Raw genomic sequence first — 23,842 nt, 5'->3', positions numbered from 1 at the left:
TTCTCCAGTTCCTTACCATTCATGGATTGTACTGTGGCTTGGTGGGCAATATTCATCCTTATTTATCCATTTCCTCAGTGAGAGGTTGTGTTTCCCACTGACTTGATGCCTGTGGAGTAGATAGAGTGCAGTGGCTTTACAGAGATATATATTAGAGAAATCCTAGATGTTAATAGATCCCTCACTGGATGACATAACTGCTATAAAAGTTAAGAATGTGACTTGAGAATTTGTTCTTGGGAAGTGTCTCCGCTGTTATGGGCTGAAAAAAAAACTGTGGTAAGGGAGGTAGGCATAAAAACATCTCATGAAATAAAGTGCAGGTTTAAAGGTTTACCCTTTAACTTACAAAAGGTACAAGAATCAGTCTTTTATTTCACTTGGCTCCTAAATAGGAAGACAGAGCTCCTGAAAGCTGGAATGTAGAAACAGGTCCTGGGGCTTGTCATCTTCTTTTTTTTTTTCCTATTGGTTATTCAAAGACAAAATTAAAGCTGGCAGAATTAAGAAAGTTAATTATGGAGGCTGTCAGGCATCTGAGAATTTTTCTCCCCTTTTGTTTTAGAACTTAATGTTGCTCAGCTCAGTACATACACACTTTTTTTTGTCTATGTCAAGAATCTTTTATGATTGGATTGATTAGAGGTAGTAAAAGTTTTCAGTTCTGGGTGGTCTTGCAATTAAATCAGTCTGTGCCAGGAAAACCCCCCCTGATTTCACAAGAGTATTTGTGTGTCAAGGTGAAAACAGCATCATCTTTAATCATTTCACTGGAGGTGAACAGAATGCATGTGATCATTTGGGGGCAGTATTGGAGAAAAAAATCTGATGACTACCTTTGCAGAACTCTAGTTTTATGTATGATTACTTTTTTAAAACAAATAATTCTGTAACCTCCCCAGGGAAAAGTGCTAATTAAAATCTCGCTTGATAAAAGCTTCTTGCTGACAAAGATAAATGTCACATAAAAGTGCACCTCTATTAACTCAGCAAGTGCAATTGTTCTGTCTCATGCATGGAAGAACATGTTTTGAGGGTTTTTGTTCTATTTTATTTTATTTCTTCCTAGTTTTGACTGGCTTATTTTATGCCCAGGGTTTTTAAGCTCATTTTGCTTCACTTTAATGCTTAATGAGTGTATTTGTGTTGAGAATGAATGAAAGTGGCCATAACTACTGTTTTGTTCTTATAGGCTCTTAGAACGGAGCTTAAAAATGAGAGAAATTCCTTTGAAAAAAAAATTCAGGTAAGTTCCAGTTTTGCTCCTGTTTCCTTGACCCGTTACAGTGTGTGTGGGGCTCCCTCTGTTATCCTTTCATAGGCACAGAGGCCTTGACTCCAAGGAAAGCAGAGCAGGTCCTCTGTTAAAATCTCTTTTATCTGGGATGACAGAGGACCCCTCCTGTTTTTTGAAGCAATTTTCAGTAAAGCTGATAGACACACTCATCAAATATTGAAGCTGATGCTTGTAGCCTGCTCCCTTCTTATACAATATTCCAGGCACTACTTTAAGATGCTGCTTCTCATTTTGGGGACTGTATTTTATGTTGGTAATCTGAGTAATAAGCTCCAAGAACTCCGAGGGAGTGTACTTATTAATGTGCAGTTACAGTATCTCTTAGTGGGAAGTTAATGCAACTTTCACATAATCTAATTTAGTCGCTGCAAGAAGAGCTACAAGAGAGAGAAAATGAGCTTGCTGTTGAAAAGAAGAATGGTTTGAAAAGGGATAAAACTATCCAAGGACTAACTGTTGCCTTAAAAGCAAAGGAAAAAGAGGTGAGGGTCATTGTGATCTTGCTGGTTTGTTGAGGTACCACGGAGTGGGGTGTGTGTGTGTGTGGCAGGGTCTGATCTCCCTGTAACCATGAGGAGGCTTTGAGTGGGTCCCTGTCACTGCTGTCGCCTCTCCAGGCAGTTCTGCTTGTCTGCAGTTTGGGCTCTTGGACTGGTGGAGAGAGGAGAGAGTATCAGTTAAGTATCTTCCTCCCTTAGGAGCTTGAAAGAAAAATGTTTTCAGCTGCATACTGATTTTTATCAGCTCTGAGCACCACTTAGAAGATACGAGGGGTATTTTATGTTGTTGAGTAAGTGGAGCTGTCAAAGGCAGCTAAAATGAGAGAGGTCAACATCAGCTGAAATTCAGATTGTGTGGAAGAGTGGGAAATACTTCACTTGAGTGATAGGCAGTCTAGTGAGTGTATAACAGCAAAAATTTCTTTATATAGGATTTACTATGATGCATTTGGTGTTCTTGTAAGTGTTTTGTGTAGTTGGATGAATGTTTAATGAGATGGGGTAGAAGTTACTGCATTGCCATCCCTTGGAAATAACTCTTCCTACATAGTATTCATTTCACTTTATTTAAAGAATGAGGAGCTGGCTTCTGAAATTGAGGAGTTAAATGCTTCATTGGCTAAGGCAAGAGAGGCAACTCACAAGGCACATGTCCAAAAATTCAAGGTAAGAACAAGCAATTTGTTGTGATTTCTCCAATTCCTGCTTCTCCCTTCTCTGTAATTCCACACAGCAGGCAGTGCTTGCTATCTTCGAAAGCAGAGGAATGGAAATCAATTTAAAATGTTGTTTTAAAATTCTTAATCTTTATTGCTTTGAAAAAAAATCCTAAATAAAATTATTTGAGCAATAGAATGTTAAAATAACTTACCTTGTTTCTCCTTCTTGTTTTTTGGGTTTTTTTAACATCTAAACCAACTGAGAACCTTTAAGGGAGAAACATGTAATATCAGAATAAGTTAAAAATAAAGACATAAATATCTGGGAAGCTGAGGTTATCTTGCGGTTTTTTTCCCCAAAAGTATGGTGCCAGTATAGGCTTCCTATTAGCAGAGTTGAATTGGGTTTGAGACACCTGCTTGGATTTATTTATACAATAAATGTGAAACCACTATTTATAAAATACTGGAATGTTATTTGTGAAAATGTGATTTAGTAATGCTTTTTGTGTGTGAGAGAAGGAGAAAAGGGACTTCATGATTTCTGAGACTTTTTAAAATGTTCTGAGTTTAAAGTGTGCAACTGATCCCTGCTGTCCACAGACCCCACGCTGCAGAGTGAGTCCTGCTCCTCAGCACTCTGCTCCTTAGCTCCAGCCCTGAGCTGAAGGCAGCTCTCTGTGAGTAAAGGTGCTGCAGAGCCCTCTGCTCTGACTCCAGGGCCAGCTGTAGCAGTGTGGTGGAACACAAAACAGATCTGTGCCAAGGGGAAGGGTGCAGTCACCATCCCAAAATGTGCAGCTGTGGCATTGAGGATCTGGGTTGCTGGTGCTGGGTTGGCAGCTGGACTCCATCTTAAAGGTCTTTTCCAACCTTAATTCTGTGATTCCATGAAAGACTCAGTAACTTCCTGCCCTAGTCCAGACTGAAATTGGACTCTACTCCAGAAATAGTTTGATGTAATTAAAGCTCTGTGAATCAATAATACTGCCATGACCTTGTCTGCACTGTGGACTCCTTTGCATGTCAACCTTTGCCTCATTCTTTGTCACCTCAGGCTTCCTCAGCCTGCTGTGGATGTCATGGAAAGTTTTGTTACATCACTAGAGGCAGTTTTTAGTGTTACACTTTCCTTGTTTTGTCATTTCACTGTTTCTTTGCACCCCAATTGTGATGCACTGGGAAGAGGGGCAGGGTTGTGGGATGCAATGGGGGTAAAGACTCCCAGGCTCCACAAAACCCCCTTCTGGAGCCTGAATGTGTTGTGTGTTCCAGGGTGCTGCAGATTATCAGGCTCTGCTGATGGAGAAGGAGACCCTGCTGGCAGAGCTGCGCTCAGAGAACCTCACAAAGGACGCTGAGAATCGCAGGCTGCAGAGGATAATTAAAGTCACTGGGCAAGAGCTGAGTGATCTGAATTTGGAAAGAGAGAAAATGGAGAAGGAGCTGGATGAAGCACAGCTGCAGAAGAGCAGAAGTGACAAAACCATTAATGTTATTATCACGTTTTTGCTTTATTTCCTAAAGTCTAGAAATCATTCAGTGCTTTAGCAGGTCCTTTTCTAACAAAATTAGGTTTTTAATTTAAATAACTTTTGGGAAGGAAATGCCTGACACTGCCTGATGCTGTGTGTGAAGATCAAGGAAAATTCTGGCACATAATCTGCACAGAATATTTTAAATATAATTTTGTTAGGTCCTAGAAAAAAAACCATTAACCTTTAAAAGCGGTAAATGGTTACTGTTGATCCAATTTTTCTGATGGGAGAATCTGAACATCAGGATGATGTATGTTTACATTTCTGCCATATTTTTCTTGTTGCACGTCTATAGATTATCTTAAATTTCACTACTTAAAACTTTCTTCTAATTGTGACCTGGAGCCAAGCCTCAGCCTGCTCTCTGCTCTCCTAGCATGGTCACTGTAAAGGCTGTATATTAAATAACTTCTGCTTGCAAAAGACCCAAAGCACAGGATTAATTGATCACAGTTTAAGATAAAAATGAGGTGCTGTTCATTAATTCTGCTGCTTCATATTGTCTTGGGGGTTTTTACCTTGCTGTGGACATCCAGATGAGCTTTCCTGCCCCCAGCACTCACAGCTGATGCAACAAAGTGAATAACCAAGTTTCTCCTTTTCTTAATTTGAAAAAAGGATGTGGCTTCTGCTGAGGCTTTGACACAAAACACTTCTCACCTGAATGCTTTGTCATGTGGATTTTGTTAAAGTCTTCTCACCATTGCTTCCAGGAGGGCAGCATTTGCATAATGAGCAGAGTCCTGCTTATATCCAGAGTCTGATCCTCCTCAGTTAGGGATTAGTCTCCTGCTATATTAAATTACATAAAAGATTTAATGAGCCTGTCTTTATTCACTAGATGTTTTGGCTCCAGTATTAAATAAGGACCTTAATAAAGCAGGAAGACGTGGAAATTGCTGCTCCTGCACTATTCCATAAAACCAGCAGAGGGGTCTCTTTACCTACAAAAAAATTAAGTTCCTCTCCCCCTCCTACTCCCAATTTAACGTATTTTTGTTTGATTGTCAACTGTGGTTTGGCTTCCATCACAAAATCTCTATCTTTGGTGTGCTTTGAGATTTCTTTGGGGTGTTGAGGTTAAGGAGAGCGAGAACAGATCGCTGCTGTCAGTAAAACAGCCACAAAGAACATTTATTGATTTGAAGTATTTTATATTTAACTGTCTTCTCTATTCAGATTTTTTTTTCATCTTTCAGCTCAGCTAGAATATAACTGTACAGGAAAAATAGGAGTGAGGAGGGAGTTGCCAGGGGATTTGAAGTTAGCTGGATTACAGAAGCCCTGTTTGACTCCATTATGTCCAAGTTTTTCATGTAAATGATGAGCTCCTTGGGGAAAAGCATTCCTGCCAAAAGATGAGCAGTCTTATAAAAATTATATCCCTAACCTATTTCCTACTGCTTACAGAACAGCTGCTTCAATTTCAGAGCTGCAAGTGCATTGGATAGAACCACATTGCCTGTGAAGTGTTGCCCATTAAGTAGTAGATATGTGGGAGTTAAACAATATGCTGTGAGATTTTGCTCTTTGACAAATAGGAGACTGCTTTGGTGATCTGCTGCAAACTTTTTATGAGACAGCCTTAAAAACTCAGTTCTATTTATGCTCCAAGATGCCTATTCATCAGTGTTTCTATTTTGTTGGAATAAAGTTAGCAAAAAAAAGTGTATAAACTGCAGAAAATGCCCTCAATCTCTGTAATGAACTGCTGCCCTAGCTCTTCACTCATTCACAGGGAAATTTGCAGTGACTTTCCATGTAGTGTAATTGGGGTAAGGCTAATTTTTGCATATTTTATTAAAAAAGCCCAAACACCCCAACACACAACCCCCTTAAAATGTATTTCTGGGCCTGCTGTAAACCCAGTGTGTCTGGACATGAATTGGGCATTACTGCCCTGGAAGGGAAGAAGGTGAAACTAAATCAAATACGAATGTTACACGTGAGCTGATCATCCAGATCACAGACTTGGTCCAATTTTAGGAGTTTCCTGGATTAATGGGTTTAGATGTTCTTGAGCCATGTTCCTGCCTTAGGGTGGGCAACTTTAAAAGGCATCTGAAAGAGCTTTCAAAGCTCTTTCTCTGCTGTGCTTTCCAAAAGCTGTTGTTAAGCATCACTATCGAGATGCTGTTAAGCATCACTTAAAGCTCTTTGGAACAAGAAACTTTGGACTTTTATTTTTACACACTGTTGGTGAGGAATAAACATCTCGTCCCTTAGATGTTGTTCATGGCTGTCATGGTACTGTGCCTGTAACAGGGATGGAATGCTTCTTCCTTGAGAGTTTTGTTCAAATTTACATGACTAAACACTTCACATATCCATTCTCTCTCCAGACCTAAATGTAGACAGTTAAAGTGTATTTACTAGATATTCCTATTTGATCAGTTGGTTGGGGAAATGCATAATAACTCATTAGGCAGAATTTATTATTTAGTCTTCCTAGCTGTAGTTTAGCCTGAGAGGAAGGTTTTGGAGCTTCACAACTTAATTATTCACCAAACTGGTTTTCATCTGACAAGGAGGGGGAGGCATCTGCTCCAGTCTTCTATATTAGAGTGTTTCACATTCATTTTTCTTAGTTCAGCTATCATTAATCATAGGAAAGTCTCTTGGGGAAAAGGTTGGCAGAGAGAATTGCAAAGTTTATGCTCTGAGAGCTGTAGGTACTATATTACCCTTGCAAGTCAATGTATAGAAACCAATAGATTTTCTCCCAGACAATTTGAGTGGTCAATGAGTTCAAGCAACTGCTACAGTGATGGATAGTTTGGTGTGTTATAGAATTCCAGCTCATGCAAAGAAGGTAATTTTCTGTTTCACCTTTAGCTTGCCTTGGGAAGGATTTAGGGAGTTCTGGGGGCAGAAATAGTAGAGGCAAAGTTACGTGCAAATTGCAAATTTCACACAGGCTGTTCTACTTATTCCACAATTACATCCCTTGTCAGTCCAGCTCTTCCCATGAACGTGGCCATTACAGAGTTCTGCTGTTTCAAGGCAGAAACCTGGTTTCTGCACCTGACGGGTGCTGTGCACCAAAGGACAGAGATGAGGTAACAGCTGGAGTACAGTTGTTGCAGCAGCATCTTTCTAACTCTGCATGTCTGTCATCTTCAAGCTGCTCATGGTTTTCACTAAGAGTCACAGTGTTGGTCACTTGAAGTTGCAGGCCAGAGGAAAAGTCCCTTGAAGTTTAATTCCAGGTGATGTGTCAGTTCAAGCCTCTCAGTAACTTGATAGTATAAAAATAACATTTAAAAAAGCCAAGGAGTGACCTTTGCAGCACAGGAAATGTGATAACACTGCTGTTGATCCTTTGCTTCCAATTCCAGTGCTGTGTGGGAATAGGCTTAACGTGACCCACTCGAAGAGCTCCACAACTTGGAGCCAAAAGCCTTTGCAATGATCAGAGCTTGCACTCCTTCCCACTGCAGTTTGTATTTATAGGCAGCAGTGAGGGAAAAACAGGAACATATTGGAGAGTTTGGATATCTAGACAAAACTTGGACCTGATTCTGCTGTTCTTCAGTTTTCTTAGTCAAGCAAGTGGTTCTTTTGCTCCTGAAAAAAAAAGAGTTTGTATGAACTGAGGGTCAGGGTGTAATCGTTCTTTGAATAACATTTGAGGGGGTTTTGGGAGCTGTTAGGTGTTTCTTAGCTGAATCCTGGAGATGAAGCTAAAATGAAGAAAGTAAACCAAAAGGCTTTGTAAATGACATTTTGCATTTAATGTGCAAAATAAACAGAAATAAAACACTGAAGTAATAAAGTGATGTTAAGGATTTGATGTGAACCTGCATGAAGTAAGGTAATTAAGTCAAGAAAGGACATAAAACAGTTTGTAAAGAGACTACAATTAAAATGTCACTAGTGCTATTTCTTTGGACTTAGAATAAGAAACAACTATTAAATTTTAAATCCCAGTGGAGGTAAAAATAAAGTTTGTAAGTGACTACCATATGTGCAGACTATTTAAAGGGCTCATGCTACTTCACAAATGGGCCCTTTTGGGGAATAAACAGCAAACATTTATTTGAAGATGTAGGCTGTGTTACCTGGTTCTTTGGGTCTGAACAGAAGTTTAGATACTATAAAGACTCCTGCAAGTTTTAATTGTTTAATTTTAGGGAACAGCTCCTGTGTTACAAGTTTCTACCTCTCTTCCACACAATCTGTGCAGTAGAGGCAAAAGTTTATAAAGTGAGGCTGGTGTCTGTGCAAGCTTTGCCTCCTTCAGCTGACAGTGTTGAAACTCCCCAACCAACCAGCAAAAATGTTGGAAGTGACAAAACCACAGAACAGTGGGGGTAGGAGAGAAGGTGGAAGGACAGAGAAGCCATGTTGGAAATTTTCCTACTGCCCTGTGCTCTTAAATATTTTCCACTCTAACTATGAGCTGACTATAAATTCCATGCTAATAATCTCATATATTCACGTAGATGTAGTGATTGTCCTGGTGCCTAGCAGAATGTAAGGAATAGGAATTGTTTGATGTTACTTCTTGGGACCCAAGGCTTTGTCAGGTGGCCAGACTTTGAAGCCCCATGGGGAGCTGTGTTTTCAGGGGTGGATTTTCAGCTGGAGCAGGACAGATCTGTGGGGCTGCAGAGGAGAGCTGGGATTGTGGTTGGTACAGCCCAGCAGCTGCTGCTCTTCCATTGCAGCATTTCATGTTGGTCCTAACAGATCTCGGGGTCCTTGGGACGTGCTGCTGTGTAGAAGCTGTTGAAAGAGATTGTTCTTGTGGTTTAGGAGCAGAATGTCCACATTTCTCTGCTGGGAAGCTAAGGTGTGAAGGTAATGCGGCTAATCTTGGAGCTGCAGGAAGTAATTAACAGAGCCAGAGTCAAGATCAAGTTCTGTTCATCCCTTCTGATCTTGAGCTTGACCTGGTTGGTCATTTGAAGTTTCTGTTCTTGTCAAAAGAAAAAAAGTTTTAACACTTCTGACCTTTTGTTTGATGCCAAAGTAACCAGTGTGCAACAATTTTCACGGTGTGATGAGAAAAACGGCAAATGACAAACTGAATCACCTGTAAGCAATTTTCTCCTATTTCTAGCCAGGGAGTAAATTGACTCAGAAGTGAATGTTCATTCTGACAACATCTATGTGCATAATATTCCCAACAGCCTTGGAGACCAGCCATTCTGTATGAAAAGCATTTAAACAACAACCTAGATTTATGGAAGAAAATACTGACATCTTATCTGAAAGTTGTTCTTTCTTTAATTATATTCATTGATGCCAAGAGAAAGTGGCTTCAGTACATTCTTCAGTGATAGTGTGGGTTGTTAGTCTTAAACTTTCTTTAAAGTTGATTTGCTGCATATTCAGTTTCATTTTTTTTGTAGGACCTTAGAAATCAACTAGAGAAATTACACGGTGAAATGACTGAGAAAGAAAAAGCAGTTGAACACCATTACAATATTCTTTTGAGTGAAAGCAATCAGAAACTGCAGAGCCAAGAACTTGTTATAAGGCAGCTGACAGACAGTGTCAATCACAAGGATCTGCTGCTTGAGGTAGGTAGACTTACTCTGAAATGAAAAAGGGAAAGTTATCATTTGATTTTGTATAGGGACTTATTACAAAATCACATTTGTAGCTGGAGTTATTGTTGATTTTGAAGATAATCCTTCACTTCTCATAATACTGTATTTGCAGAACAGACCTGTAATTACAGAGTGTGTGGCATTCAACAGAATTTCTTGTTAGGGTTTTGTGAAGCATGTGGACAGAGGGGGAAGAAAGCTTTACTAATACTTATGTAGGACTGTCACTGTTGTAAAAGCTCTGAAGTGCTCATGATTTTCAGTTTATTGTGCACAAAGTGGAAATTGAGGAATAGATATAGATACTGAAATATTTTATCTTCTTTTCTGGGAGACCCAAATGTCCTGTATGAGAAGGTTCCTGCCTGAATGGTAACAGGCCCCTGCTCAGTTTTCACAGAGTAAAAAAAGTAGTGATGGTGTTCAGCCAGCAATGCAGAGAGGAGTTGAGGTTGCTCTGTACCTGGAGACAAAGGTGCATACCTTGACTTCATTTTTTAATACTGAAAAGGTTGCATAGGTGGGGAAAGCTTCTGTGTATCTTTTGGGTTTGCTTCTGGTGTCTTAAATTGAGCTCTTTTTGCAAGGTGTGTAAATAACATGTTCCAGGTCATCCTTGGATATTGTTCTGAATTTTGTTAGGTTTAGTATTTTGCAGTTTCAAAGTAGAATAAATTTTGTAAAACTGCCGGTTTTCTTTTGTTAGAGACTTGATGGAACAGTTAAAGAAAAGGATGCAGAGCTGCAGGAGCTCCAGAATAAGTGCAAGAACCTTTTAAGAGCTAATGAAGAACTTGAACTGAAAAATGAGGGTTTAGTAGAGGAGAAATGTGCTGCACAGACTCAACAGTCAATTATCAAGATAGTCAGAGAGCTGGAGGTGAGTTTTGCATAACTGATCATTTGCAGGTAAGTACCTTGACTCCAAATTGAGGAGAATTTTGACTTTGGATTCCAAGCTGTGGACAGATATATGTTGTAATTCACCATGTTTTGTGCTTTGATGAATTTATATGGCATCACTAAATTCCCTATTTTCAGATGTTTTGCCTGCCATAAAGAGATAGGGGTTTTTTGGTGGTTAGGGCAGACATAATTCAGTGAGTGGGAGGATATCTGCATTTCTGGAGAGAGGTGCAGAGAGGAGTTTGTGTACTTTGGATGGATAAGGGGAAAGATTGCACAGAGCTGGTGACCACAGGAATGTGAGGATAAATACAGGTAGGAGTGAAAACATGTCCAGGGCAAGAAGAAAACTGCTTTAAAGCAAAGAAGAACTTATAGAGAAATATGTATATTAAAAAAAGATGAGCAATATATGCCTATTACTTTATTTGATGCCATGAATTGAAAAGACTTGTACCTGAAGAGAGAGGTCAAAATTTTAGTTTTAGAAGATTTTTTAGTTTTTTACTTCCTTCTCTCTTTACCCTCCATTCTGTTCTAGCAAAAAGAAGTCAGGTACTGTTAAATTTTTGAATCACTGCCTGACTCCATCAGTGCATCATGGTGTACAGATCATTGAACAAATGAGCTGCTTTTGAAGGTACATTTCTTGTCTCTTTTTGTGTTGTTTGCAGCCTGGTGTGTCAAGGTTTCTAAAAGCATCAGGCAAGGTTAAAATAATTAGACTGGTACACAGAAATGGTGGAGAAAGCTTTTTCATTTCTTTGATAGTATGTCAGTCATTAACGAGACTTTCTCAAGAAGTTCAAAATAAAGGGAGCCAGTGGCAAAGGAAACAGAAGTGCAGTGTTTTGGGTCACATTCTGAGCAGTCTGGTGGTGAGATGATGAATGTGATGGGCACTATAATTAACCATGGGAGAGACAAGAACGTGTGGAGTCCTGGTGTGTGACCAGCTCAGAGAAAAGGGGCTGCAGCCCTGTTTGCCTGGGCAGCAGTGAGGCTTTATCCCAGTATATGTGAATGTGCAGACACAGAAAATGGTCTGGGAAAGGCTGGGGGGAAATTCCACTTCTGCACAACAAACTGCAGTGCATGCACCTAACTTCTGTCACAAAGGGACCTAGGATGGAAAATCACAGGGAATTAATGGAAATCAAACACTGCCTTGCCTGTGTACCCCTCACTCGGTTCAGGTGGATAACCAGGGCAGGAGCAGTGGCAGGCAGTGCAGGCAATCACCCAGACCCACCTTCTAATCACAGCTCATTCTCTGCTGCTGTGCACTCAGTGACTGAACAATAGCTAATCACAGCCCATTGTCCTCTCAGCTCAACCTCTGTGTCACCTATCTCCTGTAAGGACCCACTTGGGCATGTTAATCACCAGTTTTTGGACACAGACTATCCAGAGCTCTGCTCTCATTGGCTGCCTGGCACTCTTGGATGGCTTTGCTGTGCTGCACTGACTCTCAACAAACCCACAGCTGGATCCTCCCCACCAGAGGGGACAGAAACCAGGCTCTTCAGCCTCACTGATCTTTTAAAGTTGAAGAAATTGATTGGAGAGATACAGAACTTTTCTCTCTTTCAGCATATCTTTGTACTTTATTTTAATGTAATGATAAATTTTAAAATAACCAACACCCAAAGCTCTGCTGTGTGCCTTAGCCAGGCCAGGAAAGATACATGAAAGATAAATTAAATTAGGTTCTAATTTTGGAGTTTGGGTTTCTGAGCCACTGTCATGGTCTAAAGAAAGTGAGCGAGGACATTGATAATTAGAGGAGTCTGACAACTTCTGACTTGGGGAGGTCTCAGAGTTAAACGTTTTTTACAGACAAGGAATTTAGAAATTGGGAGAAATGACCAAATTCTAGTGATGGATGAATGGATGGAGCAGTGAGGAGGTATAGTAAATATCCTTCTCTGAGTAATTTATCCTTTAATCTTCAGAGATTTTGAAATGGTCCTGAGGGTTGTTGGAAGCACGAGAACGTTCAGTGAGGCAACCGGATATTCTTGTGACGTTGCCAATAAGTTATTTATTGTGGGGGTATAAACCTCTTACTTTCATTGCTTACAATCTAAGGAACCTTTAATGAAAATAAGTTATGTTTTCCACCACTGCTGCTTAGGACTAGTATTTCAGACTTAAATATAGACTTCAACGTATTAGATTGCCTCCTTTCACAGGAATATAAATCCTTCACTGCAATATGGTCCTGGATGTCTTGCAGCTATCTCCTCTAACACATTTTCCCTCACACCATGTGTCAAGAGGTTTAATGTTTCATTAACTCCCACAGCATTTCAGTCTATTTAAGTTACAGAGCTGCCTTATGTTTTGTGTACCGTCGGGGAGTTGATTGAAATAATTCACTCCTACGCGTTATTTAGAAATGACAGTAATAATGTACAAAAAAAAGGAATGTTCATGCTGCATCTCCTCATCTTATTATTCATGAAAGATTCTGAAAAAATCAGGAACACTTCCTCGTGATTTTGCTAACCTTTACCTAGGTAGTTGAATTTAGAATTTAATAATTTGTGTATAGCCTGTGACATTTGGAATTAAGAAACAGCTCGTGTCTCCTGTTAGGCAGAAAGAGTTGGGAGGATTTAATGAGGTTACTGAAATTTTGGTACAAATGGAGAACCAAACATGTGAATGCTAAAAGGGACAGGGAAGTGGAACAGGGTTTGTGTGTGGCCCTGCTTTGTTCATGCAGCAGCCATTCCTTTCCTCATTTGTGCTCCCTAACTCTGCGCAATGACAGTGCTCTGCCAGGGCTTCAGGAAGAGCTTTAATTAGGATAGAGTTCTGTAGTGTCTTCAGTGATAATTGCAAGGTTTGGATCAGACATATGGAGGAGTTCACTAGAACTTTTAACAGACTGTGAAATAACTAAATTAAGTGAAAAGAATAATTTTTTCCTGTTGCTTTCTACATCATTGGTCAGTGTTTGTGATCAAACTTTTCCAACTTAAATTACAGCCCGTGTATTTCTTGCTTAATGTCTGTTCTTGAAAGGCTTAGATTCCAGCACATTGATAAGACTCCTTAATTTAGGCTGCAAGATGTACTTTTTAACTTTTTTTCTTTCATGAGATTATTTTATTACTGGCCTCTGGATCACCCACCTCCATCTGTTTTTGTGTTTCTCCATGCTCAGTCAGCAGCTTTGCTGGGAGCTCTTCCTCTGCTCATCTAGATAATAAATTCGATGTGAAGCTCAGGATTTTGCACTTTGATACAGAATAGTATTTAATGTCTAAATTGCACTAGAACCTGGGAGTGTCTTTTAGATGCAGCCTTTAGGTACTGTTAAATTTTTGAATCACTCTCTGACTCCCTCAGTGCATCATGGTGGACAGATCATTGAACAAATGAGCTGCTTTTGGAGGTACATTTCTTGTCTCTTTTTGTGTTGTTTGCAGCCTGGTGTGCCAAGGTTTCTAAAAGCATCAGGCAAAGTTAAAATAATTAGACTGGTACACAGAAATGGTGGAGAAAGCTTTTTCATTTCTTTAATAATGAGACTTTCTCAAGGAAGATGTTGGCAGCTGAACATGGAGCACCTGTCCAAAGGCAAGGTCACCTCTTCAAAGACTCTGGAGCATCAGTGGTAGAAGCTGCAGCAGGACCTGCCAGGCAGGTTACCTTAACTGGAGTCACCCGATCACAGCTTGATTACATTTGCAAAATATTATTTAACATACTCGCTGGCATATTGTGAAGTAAGAGTGTAAATAATTAAAAGTAAACACCGGTTGTCCATGCTTTTGTGCTGTTTACTTTGCAGAACACTGAATTGTTCAAATTAGCAGTCTTTGCATCTTTAGTGTGAATTAACGAGATTCTATTGTAGCTGAATTTTTTTTGGTTGCAATTTCCTCCTTAGGAATTGCAGTTGGAATAATAACAGCTGCTTAAAACTCCTGGGTGTAAGTTTCTTCCTTGTTAATGATCTGTTCACTAATGATTTAGCATCTCTTAAGAGTTCCCTTAGCTGAAATTCCCCCTTAGCTGTGGCACCTTTCCTTGTTCCTCCTTTCAGTTTTCCATCAAAATAGAAAACTGAGAGAACCAAAAATTCTTTAACAGAGGCAGAATTTTGTATTAATATCAGTGGCTGATATTAATACATCTAAATTTGCTATAATATCCCAGTTATTTTCTCTTTGGAAATGACTGATATTTTAGATACTTTTACATAGTAAGTGCAAGAATATACTCCATTAAATAGCTGCATTTTTTACTTCCTGCCGAAAAAGTGACTGTCTGGTTGTTTTGGAGTGAAAAAAGTCTGGGGAAATTAGTGGATCCTTACTGAGAATGTACCATAAGAGTTTATGTTTATTCTTATAATAATAATGATATCCTTTCTGTGAGCAAGACTGCAGGTAAACCATTTTCTTTTCTTCACACGAGTGAAGCAGCAGCTTGTAGTGTGCAGAAAACTGACTTATGGAGTGGCTGATATGTTCATCTTTTATTTGGGGCTCAATATAATCCTTCTTATTCAGAGCTGGAGCAGAATTTGCTGGATTTCCTCACCCCAAAAAAGCCAATTTTATCCAGAACACAAAGAGGACTTGTTCTAGAATGCGTGCTTGGAGCTTTGGCTTGTTTGCTCTCCCTTCCCCTCCTCTGGGAAAGCTGCCTGCCAGGTTGTTCCTGTTGTGGGAACTTTGGGAGTGAGGATTCTTTTGTTGGGGATGGGGGAAACTTCTGAGGCTGTCAGAAAAATGCTGGAGCACTGCTGAGATGTGATTCACTCATGGTAGGTACACAGTGAAACAGTCTTTGCCTCCTTCAATAACAGCTGGATTTAAGGGCAGTGAATGGTTCTCAGATCCATGTTGGGCATTGGTGATCCTGTTCAGAAAACTGGGATTTCAGCTTCTTTCACAAGTGCTTCAGGACACAAGCACACACATGGGCACAGACATGAAAATCATGTTGTAAGCACAGTATGTTCTTCTTTTCCTTTAGGAAAATAAAGAAGCTGAATATGAGAAACTGATCCTTGCTTTAAGGAAAGAACAGAATATTTATTCTACTCTAGTGAAGGCCTTCAAGGAGTCAGACAGGTAAGTGCTTCTGCTTTGGAGGATAATCTGAATCAAAGGGCAAAAGTCAGAACTTTTGAAAAAAATGTGAAAAAAATGTGCAGCTTTACTGGAGATTAGCTTGTTCTGGCCAGTTGTTTATAAGCTCTCTGTAGTAGTCTCTAAAGAGAAATATTTATGTAAGTGAGTTGCTATTATCTAAATTACTTAAAATGTTTCTGAAAATGTTTCTTTTTAGATTGGAATCTCAAATGAGCCCCGTTCCCATTTAGGTACCAAAGTAAGCAGCTGGATTTTCCATACTTAGGTCTTGTATTGTAAAGCCAAATTGCAGTGAACTTTTGGGCACTGGACAATTTGCCATTTTTTACTCCTAAAATACAGATAATGCTTATCTTTAAAGTGACACTGTGAGAATTTTGATGAGAATATAAATATGCAAGATTTGGGAGGAGGTTAAACAAAACAGAGTAATTGAAGTTTGCATAGTACACTTTCAGGGTAAAGCATTGAAAAGGGTGGCAGGAGCAAGTGGTTTTTAACCTTTTAAAAGCAAAGGACCTAACAATTCAGAAAGAAATCTGCAGCCTACTCTGTATCCTGTTATTGCTGGGCAGTTTAGGAGGAGACATTATGATAAAGAAAATTTTTAGTCTGTAGACAAATGAAATTTATATGTTTCATAAAAAATTTACTGTTATAATTGCAAATTTCTTAATGAAGTATTTAAAACATTTGAGAGCCAGCTCCTGAAAGCAGTGGCTTATACCTGCCAGCTTTGGGGGAATGTTTATTTCTATTTTGCAGTTGTTTTATAGACCACTATAGTTTGGAAACCATGAAGAGAAGTAGCACTAGCCTAGATGAGATTTGTGTGTGAGTTAAGCACTTACAGCAATGCCAGCTTGTGCTTGGCCACAGCTCAGGACCAAAAAATACTGATGAAAAATAATGCTAGCAGTCAGCTGATGGAGATTATTTCTGATTCCATATGAAGAGTGGGGCCTGGCAGTGGCTCCTGCTCTGTGGGCAAGGAGAGGCTCCACATTCTGTACAGCAATGACAGCAAAGCAGTGTGGCTCTGAAACTGGCTGTTCCTGGAATGCCTCTCAAAGTAGCAAACCCAGAGCTGCAGGTGTAATCACTGGGCTTTTGCAGTGAGCTTCTGTAGGATCAGGATCATTAGTCCTGATCCCTGATGTGGGATTTTGGGATGCATGGAGCAGTCAGTGCAGAGGATGCACAGTGATCTAGGGCTTGGAGCTGCTCTTATTCCTCCATCTCCCAGTTTTGGGGGCTGAAATGTGCTGGAAACTTCATCAAGACTTAAATCCCAAACTTCTGGGGAATGGGTAAACAAGCCCTGCAGATACACAGATGAGGAAGCTGGGTTTAATTGCCATCAGCAGTGACAGGGATTTTGGGCACACATCTGTTTTCTTGCTGACATCTTCTTTTAGGCATTATTTATTTTAAGCAACCTGGGTGGTTATTTTTCAAAATGAGCTACTGAATGTCAGGACCAAGACATTCCTTCTTTCTCCAAGAGGGGAATCAGTGCTTGTTTTTATAAAACCTTTAACTCATGAAAAGGAGAAAATGTGCTTACCTGGCTTCTAGTCATGTGTTGGTTTGGTTTTACTCTTAATCTGTTTTTGCTGAGCATTTAAGAGAGCTCTCACTTCAAAGAAGCTCTTGTATGAGGAAGAATTGGTTAAAGCAGTAGTTTCTTGTACAGGAGCCCCTGACAACAGCACACTTGTCAGGAGACAGACTGAGAGGATTGTCATACATGTAGCTTTTAATTAATGTGCATCTACAATACTCTGTTATTCTCATGCAAGTATGATGTGCTCTGTGTTCCTGTACAGTCTCCCATCAGGTGGATTGAAATTTTTTTAAAGATCCCTGAATTCTCTGTCATTTAGTGCAGTAGCTTGGAAATTCTGCAGCAGCTTAATTTATCTTAAAATGCTAAGTGAAGTAAAAGCAAAAAGAAGTAATACAAAGAGTTCAGTAACAGCCTATTTTTTAATTAAATCAAAATTATTTCATTTTATTACAATTTCAGGTTGGTTTATTTTCAGCACTTAAATCTTTTCACAGATTGATCAAACTGCCTTGCTGGTGTAGTTGGAGGGTGTGGGAAGATGTAGCAAGGGGCAGCAGATTCTGGGGTCTGAGGGGCAGCTGATGCTGAAGAGCTTCAGTAGCAAAGTTGCTTAAAAAATTAATTCACCTCGACAAATTATAAATTCTACATTTGGACATTTATGCCCCATTGTGGTAACTGAGACATTTGAGACAATGTAGAACTCAAGCCTTTGTACAGGCTGTGGGTAAATGAAGAAATAAAACAGTTAGTTGTGTCTGGGTCCTATTTTCAATGGAACAGGATCTTTTGATATTTTTCCTAAGTGCAGGATTAGATTATCTGGTATAGCTCTGTGGCAAGGGAACAAAGTTTCCATGGTCACCACATAATGGAATACACAAAGCCATCAGCATTATGTGATAATGATATTTTTCTGGCACAGTTTTTAGAAGATAGTAATTTAGATTTTCCTTAAAAAGAACTGCTCAGAAAGAGGCTCTGTCATGGGGAAGCTGATTTAGGCAGCAGAGCCCAAAAGAGCAGGAAAATGCTGTGTATGTAAACATTTAATCTCCTCTTTCTATGTAGGGATTTGTTTGTGCTTAGGCATCAGAATGATGGAAGTGTGGGATGAAACCCAGCCATGGGGAATGGGAAGTGGGTGCAAGCCTGAGTGGAGAAAACACCAGTGCACACCAAAATGTTTTGAATTAAATCTCAGAGATTTATTTGTCCCTTTTTTTCCCAGTATAAATAGCTTGCAAGTGGAACTGAACAACATTTTCATGTTGAGAAAACAACTGGAAGAAGATGTTTTAGATAACAGGAATCTCCAGAAGATTTTACAAGATCAGATTAAGGACATGAAAAACCACAAAGGTTTGTATCCATGCCCAGCCCAGCCCTCCTCTAGCGCAAAAGAAAAGTGGTTTTATTACAGTCCGTTTGCTGGCATGGAGAAAAAATATTTGAGAGTAAAAAAGGTGTGAAAATATTTCTTTTTGAAAGGTGCAAAAAGATTTCTTTTTGACTTTTTATACAGATGATTTGGTGGATTTGTAACAATGTCTTGGAGCAATCAGGGCACTTACAGAGGGACTGTTTCTCTCTTTCCATGCAGCAAATGTTAGAAATTCCATGGCAGTTCTACTGCAGGGATCATTTCATGCTGCCTGCAGCTTTGTACCCACAGAATTTACTGTTTTCCACAAAAGTCAGAGATTCCTGCCTTGGAATCACTCGATGCCCATGGGATCATTTTCTGACCATGGGGTGTAATTATTTCCCAAAGAGCTTGTGGCTCAAGCCCTGATAACCTCCTCCTAACAGAAGGATTTCCAGAGAAAGAAAAAAATACCCAGAAGTTTTGCTACTTAGTAATTCAGGAAAAAGTAGAGCTTTTAAATATAGCTTAGCTTCTGGCTTTTTTGCTGTATGTCTTGGGAGGTGTTTTTAGTATATTCTTAGATATAGAAAAGAATAATATAAGTGGGTATCATTAAATAGTTCACTGCATATGTACAAGATGTTTCTGTTTTATCCCATAGGGGATATATAAATAACAGTAAAGCCTGTTCACTTCCCCTTTCAACTTAGATTTTCAATTTTAGCATCACTTGACAGCTCTGATAAGTGACAAAAGGTAAACTTCAGCTGTTTCAGAGTTTCCAACCTCAAAAGCCCAGAGATAATCAACAACCAGGGTGGGCCAAAGGGTCTTGTGGATACTCCAGGGTTCTCAGGAGCTGTTGTGCTGAGGGTGAGGCTGGTGGGAATAAAGGCTGAAAAATTAGTAATGATTTGTGACTTTTGGGTCCTTGCAGCAGCCACGGCATCAGTGTCAGAACTGGGAGTAGGATTTGCATGTCTCTTCTTTGTCCTAATTTAGTTATGCTTCCTCCCTATCTAATGAGATTTATTTATAGAATTGACTGTCATTTATATTGTAAATAAACAGGTGTTTATTGAAACATAAATAATTCCTGCAGTTATAGAGGCAGTGAATAAGTAACGGTTTTCAATCCAATTACTGCATTCTTTTGACCCAAAATCAAAATAAGTTCATTAACTTTGTCTAACCTGGCATTTTTCCTTGAGACTTTGAGTTCATGCTCACAAAACTGTAGTTAAAATAAAATAACCATTCATGCCTAACTTATCCTTCCTAAAAATTATTTCTAATTGTAATGCTAAATATGTAAATTATAATTCAGAATTACATTAAAAACTCATGCTGATAACCACAGAAAATGCAGCAAGTCTGTGTGACAGAAGCACAAAGAAATATGAAGACAAATTTTTTTCAATTAAACAGAAAGCTTATTTTGGGAATGAAACATTCTAACTGGCCTCCCACAGACTTACTGGAAGGTTCTTATTGGAAATGTCCTGTGCATTCTGTGCTGTGCTTTCCTGCAAATGGAGTTTCTGAAATAACGTCTGGCCTTGGCTATTTTGGCAGATGAAACTCTATCTTTCTGTGGAGATCAAACATCTTATATGAGTATCTGTTTGGGAGAACAAGACCATTTAAGCCTTCAGATAGACCATCTGTCTCTGGAAGAACTTAAAAAAAAGGTATTGATCTTTTTCATTATTTACTCTTCCTAATGGCTTAATTCTGCTTTGTTTTTAGTTTCTTTGTCTCTCACAGAAACATTTATTTAGGTACAGTTGGGTAGTTCTGAAAGGATTTGAAGCTCCCATCTGTGTGGTCTGTGACCCACCTTTTATGAGCTCTTTAGACTTTGTTACACCCGTGGGCTTCAGAATCAGCTGAAAGCTGAGTGATTTGCAGCCAGGATTTTGTGGTGTTGGACACCTGGAGTCAAGGTTTTGACTCAGTACCATGTTTCAGGCACCATCTACATCAACTCCAAAGAAAGGTTTTGCCTTGAGCATCCCACAATGTGTATTTTATTCACCTTCATTAATCATGGAGGTGGTGGTGTCTATACTCTATATTCTGTACAGCACACTCCATCCCAGGATTTGCAAATCTTTTGGTAAATAGGGCATGTTATAAAATAACCCTGAGGTGAGTTCTCTGTTGTCTGTAAGGAGGACTAAAATTCACAGAGATGAAATATGGAGACCAAACAATTATTCAGTATTGAAGTTCAGAAACTTCTTCTCTTTCTCCTGATCCTGCACAGTGATATCTGATCCATGCACAAGTTCATGACAAGGAATAATTTTGAGTGTGGTTGGTTGGGAGTGAGCATAAGTGAAGTTTTTCTGTTTCTCAGGGACAGCTGAATTGTAGGCAGGTGCCCATGCTCTGGAGGTGGGAAGTCTGAAGGAAGGAAGTTTGTCTTACTTGGAACAGGTGTCCCTAAAAAAACCCCAGATTGTGTCCCAGTGCCATTCTGGGGTCTCACCACTTTTATCTCTGAGCATGCTCCCTTCAGAAGGCTCAGGGACAAAAGATATTAGCAAAAGATATTTATAAGTAATTTCTTACTGGAAAAAGGGTGTGACTGAAAGCTGACCTGGTTTTCCAAGTGTATTAATTAGTCTAATAAAAAGATTTCACTTTTTTCTCCAAACCTTGTCTTCTTGATACACTTCATGGCGTTGTGGCCATGGGAGTTTTGAACCCAACTGCCCAGTCAGATTGTGTGTCTGTGAAACTGCTCAGAATGAGAGTGGCTTTTAAAGGGGGTTGGAGAGAGAAGAACAGCTTGTTCCTGAATGCTGTTTCTTTCCAGTAATACTGTTTTTTCTTGCATTAAATATTTCTTCTCAAATCAGCTGTTTGTGTGAATGCCCTCAGGTTTGTTCTTGCTACTGAGTTGTGAAACTTGTTACCTAAACTTAATAACTGACTGTGAACTACAGTGTTCCAAATGAAGGTACCTTGAGCACTAATTCACAAATACAGAAGCATGTTTCCATACCTAGGGAGATTAACACAGGAGCAGATACACAAACCCAGGCTTCCAACTGTGCAGTTTGCATTTAGCTGGAGATTTATCTGCCATCATTTGTTTTCCCACTAGTTTGGATGTTACCAGTTCTGCTTGTTCTTCCTTTGGTTATTTAGGTTGCTGACCTGCTGCTTATGGTCAAAGAGCTGCAGTCAATTAATCAAGAACTTAAGGCAAGACAGTCTGGGTGTTGTACAAAGGATTTTCAAGGAAAGGAAGCACTGGAAATACTAAACCACAGAGAGGTAGGTTTTCTGTTTTAAAGTAGTGAGTCTGACTCTCACATCTGATCTGCCTTGTGGAGTCATTTCCATCAGTGCAGGAGGAGTGTAAAGCCCTTGGGGCTGAGGTTGCTAATTCCTTGTAATAACTTTTTAAATTAATGATGTAAACAACTTTAACATGTTAGCACGACAGAGAAGCAGCTCAATGCAAGTGTTCAGTGATGTGTCAAGTTGATTTTAGGGAAGCAACATACTAATTTAAATATTAATTGGGTCTGTGATCTATTTGTTTTGTCAATTGAAAGGGAGGGAAATAGTTAACTTTACAAAGAAAGCAATATCTTAAAAAACATTTTAGTTGTTCCTGAAAGTCTGTTTGCTATTGCATAGTAATTCTCAGGCTGTGTCTAATTATCTAAGAGTTTCCTTCAGATCTCTTCAGAACAGGAGGGTTCAGTGTAGCCAAAACCCAAGGAATAGAACTTCAGGTCACCTAAACAGGTGGCTATTTCTTCATAGAGAGTAGAGCAGTACCTGAAGAAGGGCCAGCACTGTAGTGGCTTGCTGAGAGGTGCAAGGAAATAAATAATCCCTGCTGGGTGTTTCATTCATTTCCCCAAAGCTGGGACTGTTCTCAGCTGTGGGGAAGGAGAGGCCTTGGCAAAACCCTTGCACTGGGAGCATTTTGGGTGCTGGGTCCCCTCGTGTGTGTGAAGGTTGTCCAGGAGGTTCTGGGTGACCCTTCCAACTTGGAAAGTATTACTTGAAATGTGGCTGGTAGTGTTTGTCTTTATGTTCCTTTGTGGCTTTTGCTTTCAGTTCCATCCTTGTGCAAAATGTATTGAAGAGGAAGGAAAAAATACAAAAGGAATGATGATGGTGCTGGTACTTTGTGTCTTGAATTCCTGAATTAAACTCAAAAGAACAAGATTAGAAATAGTTTGCATCAGTTCTGTGCAGGACTGGCTGATTCAAGAACTGGGACTGTGGAATTAATGTTTTTTCTGCAGAACTCAGGAAAAAAGCTCCTATTTTTTCCTGGATGTGCTGCAGGTATACTGGGACAGTCACAAAATATTTTTGCTTCCTCAGTTTTAACAGTCATGCTGTCTTTAATTGAAGCATATTTTAAATTAGAAACAGACCTTTAGGTGTGCCATAGTTTATTGAAATGGTGAATTTATGTGTCACTGAAGGGTTTGGGAGAAGAGCTGCTGGGTGATCCCTCTCCGGGTGCCTGCACTCTCTGTAATTAACATTTTCAGCAATTTGTCTCATCATCCTGCAGAGGGCTCTGCATCCCCGTGGATGCCACGGTGAATTCCAAGGGAATTCCTGTCCTGTGCCAGGATTATCGTGACAGGATGCTGTGTGCTCCTGCCCCTCTCGACATGACAGCTACATACTGGGCTGCTCGCTGAAGAAACTGCAGAATCAGACGCAAAATGACACAGAGTGAAGCTTGTAAAATATAAATAAACCTCAACGTTCTGGGAAAGGAAATAGGAAAGTTAAATATGGATTTTAATCAGTGCCAGAATGACTGTAGTACTGTGGAGCTCAAAAATGAAAGGATCTTTAGTTAAAAGTTTTTAGTTCAAAAGCTATCTTTTTATCATGTGTGGCAATAAATGGATATTGGGTTGTGGGTGTGACAGCAAAGTATTTTGCATATTAACAACCACTCTCAAAAACCCCTTACATTTGTTTTGGTGTTTTTTGAGATAGAATTTGTTGGCAGGTAGTGCTGGGGTGACACTGACATCTGTGTTATAAGAGGAATTTGCATATGGAATCTTCCTCAGGTTCTTAAAATACTCCCATCCAGCTTTTCCTTCCCAAAAGCACAAATCAGAGGAATGTGCACGTCGGTGCCTCTGCAGGCTCTGACAGCCCTTGTCCTCTGCTCCTTGCCTTCCTGTTCGTGCTGGAGGGAGAAGGAGGAGAGGAAAAGGTTGTTTTTGTGCTGTCCTCTGAACATCTGCCTTCTCAGAGAGGAGCAGCCTCAGTGGTTTCAGCCTTCAGGGCTCTGGGGAGCTTTGCAAACCCAGCACATCAGTG

General features: G+C 39.7%; 1 protein-coding gene across 2 annotated transcripts in view; it reads left to right on the top strand.

Annotated features, from left to right (window-relative positions):
• Positions 1-23,842, top strand: part of CDK5RAP2 (CDK5 regulatory subunit associated protein 2) — a 70,170-nt gene that overhangs the window by 9,163 nt on the left and 37,165 nt on the right. For both annotated transcript variants that reach the window (XM_041475062.1, XM_041475061.1), the window contains exons 9-18: positions 1,193-1,246; positions 1,660-1,779; positions 2,371-2,463; positions 3,732-3,950; positions 9,352-9,522; positions 10,259-10,432; positions 15,457-15,554; positions 18,377-18,507; positions 20,090-20,205; positions 21,674-21,802. In XM_041475062.1, coding sequence (XP_041330996.1) covers positions 1,193-1,246; positions 1,660-1,779; positions 2,371-2,463; positions 3,732-3,950; positions 9,352-9,522; positions 10,259-10,432; positions 15,457-15,554; positions 18,377-18,507; positions 20,090-20,205; positions 21,674-21,802 — 1,305 coding nt within the window. The remainder of the gene's footprint in view (positions 1-1,192; positions 1,247-1,659; positions 1,780-2,370; positions 2,464-3,731; positions 3,951-9,351; positions 9,523-10,258; positions 10,433-15,456; positions 15,555-18,376; positions 18,508-20,089; positions 20,206-21,673; positions 21,803-23,842) is intronic.

The sequence above is a fragment of the Pyrgilauda ruficollis genome, unplaced genomic scaffold (assembly GCF_017590135.1).
Source record: "Pyrgilauda ruficollis isolate IOZ18807 unplaced genomic scaffold, ASM1759013v1 scaffold34, whole genome shotgun sequence".
NCBI lineage: Eukaryota > Metazoa > Chordata > Aves > Passeriformes > Passeridae > Pyrgilauda > Pyrgilauda ruficollis.
This window is presented reverse-complemented; position numbering and strand designations above follow the sequence as displayed.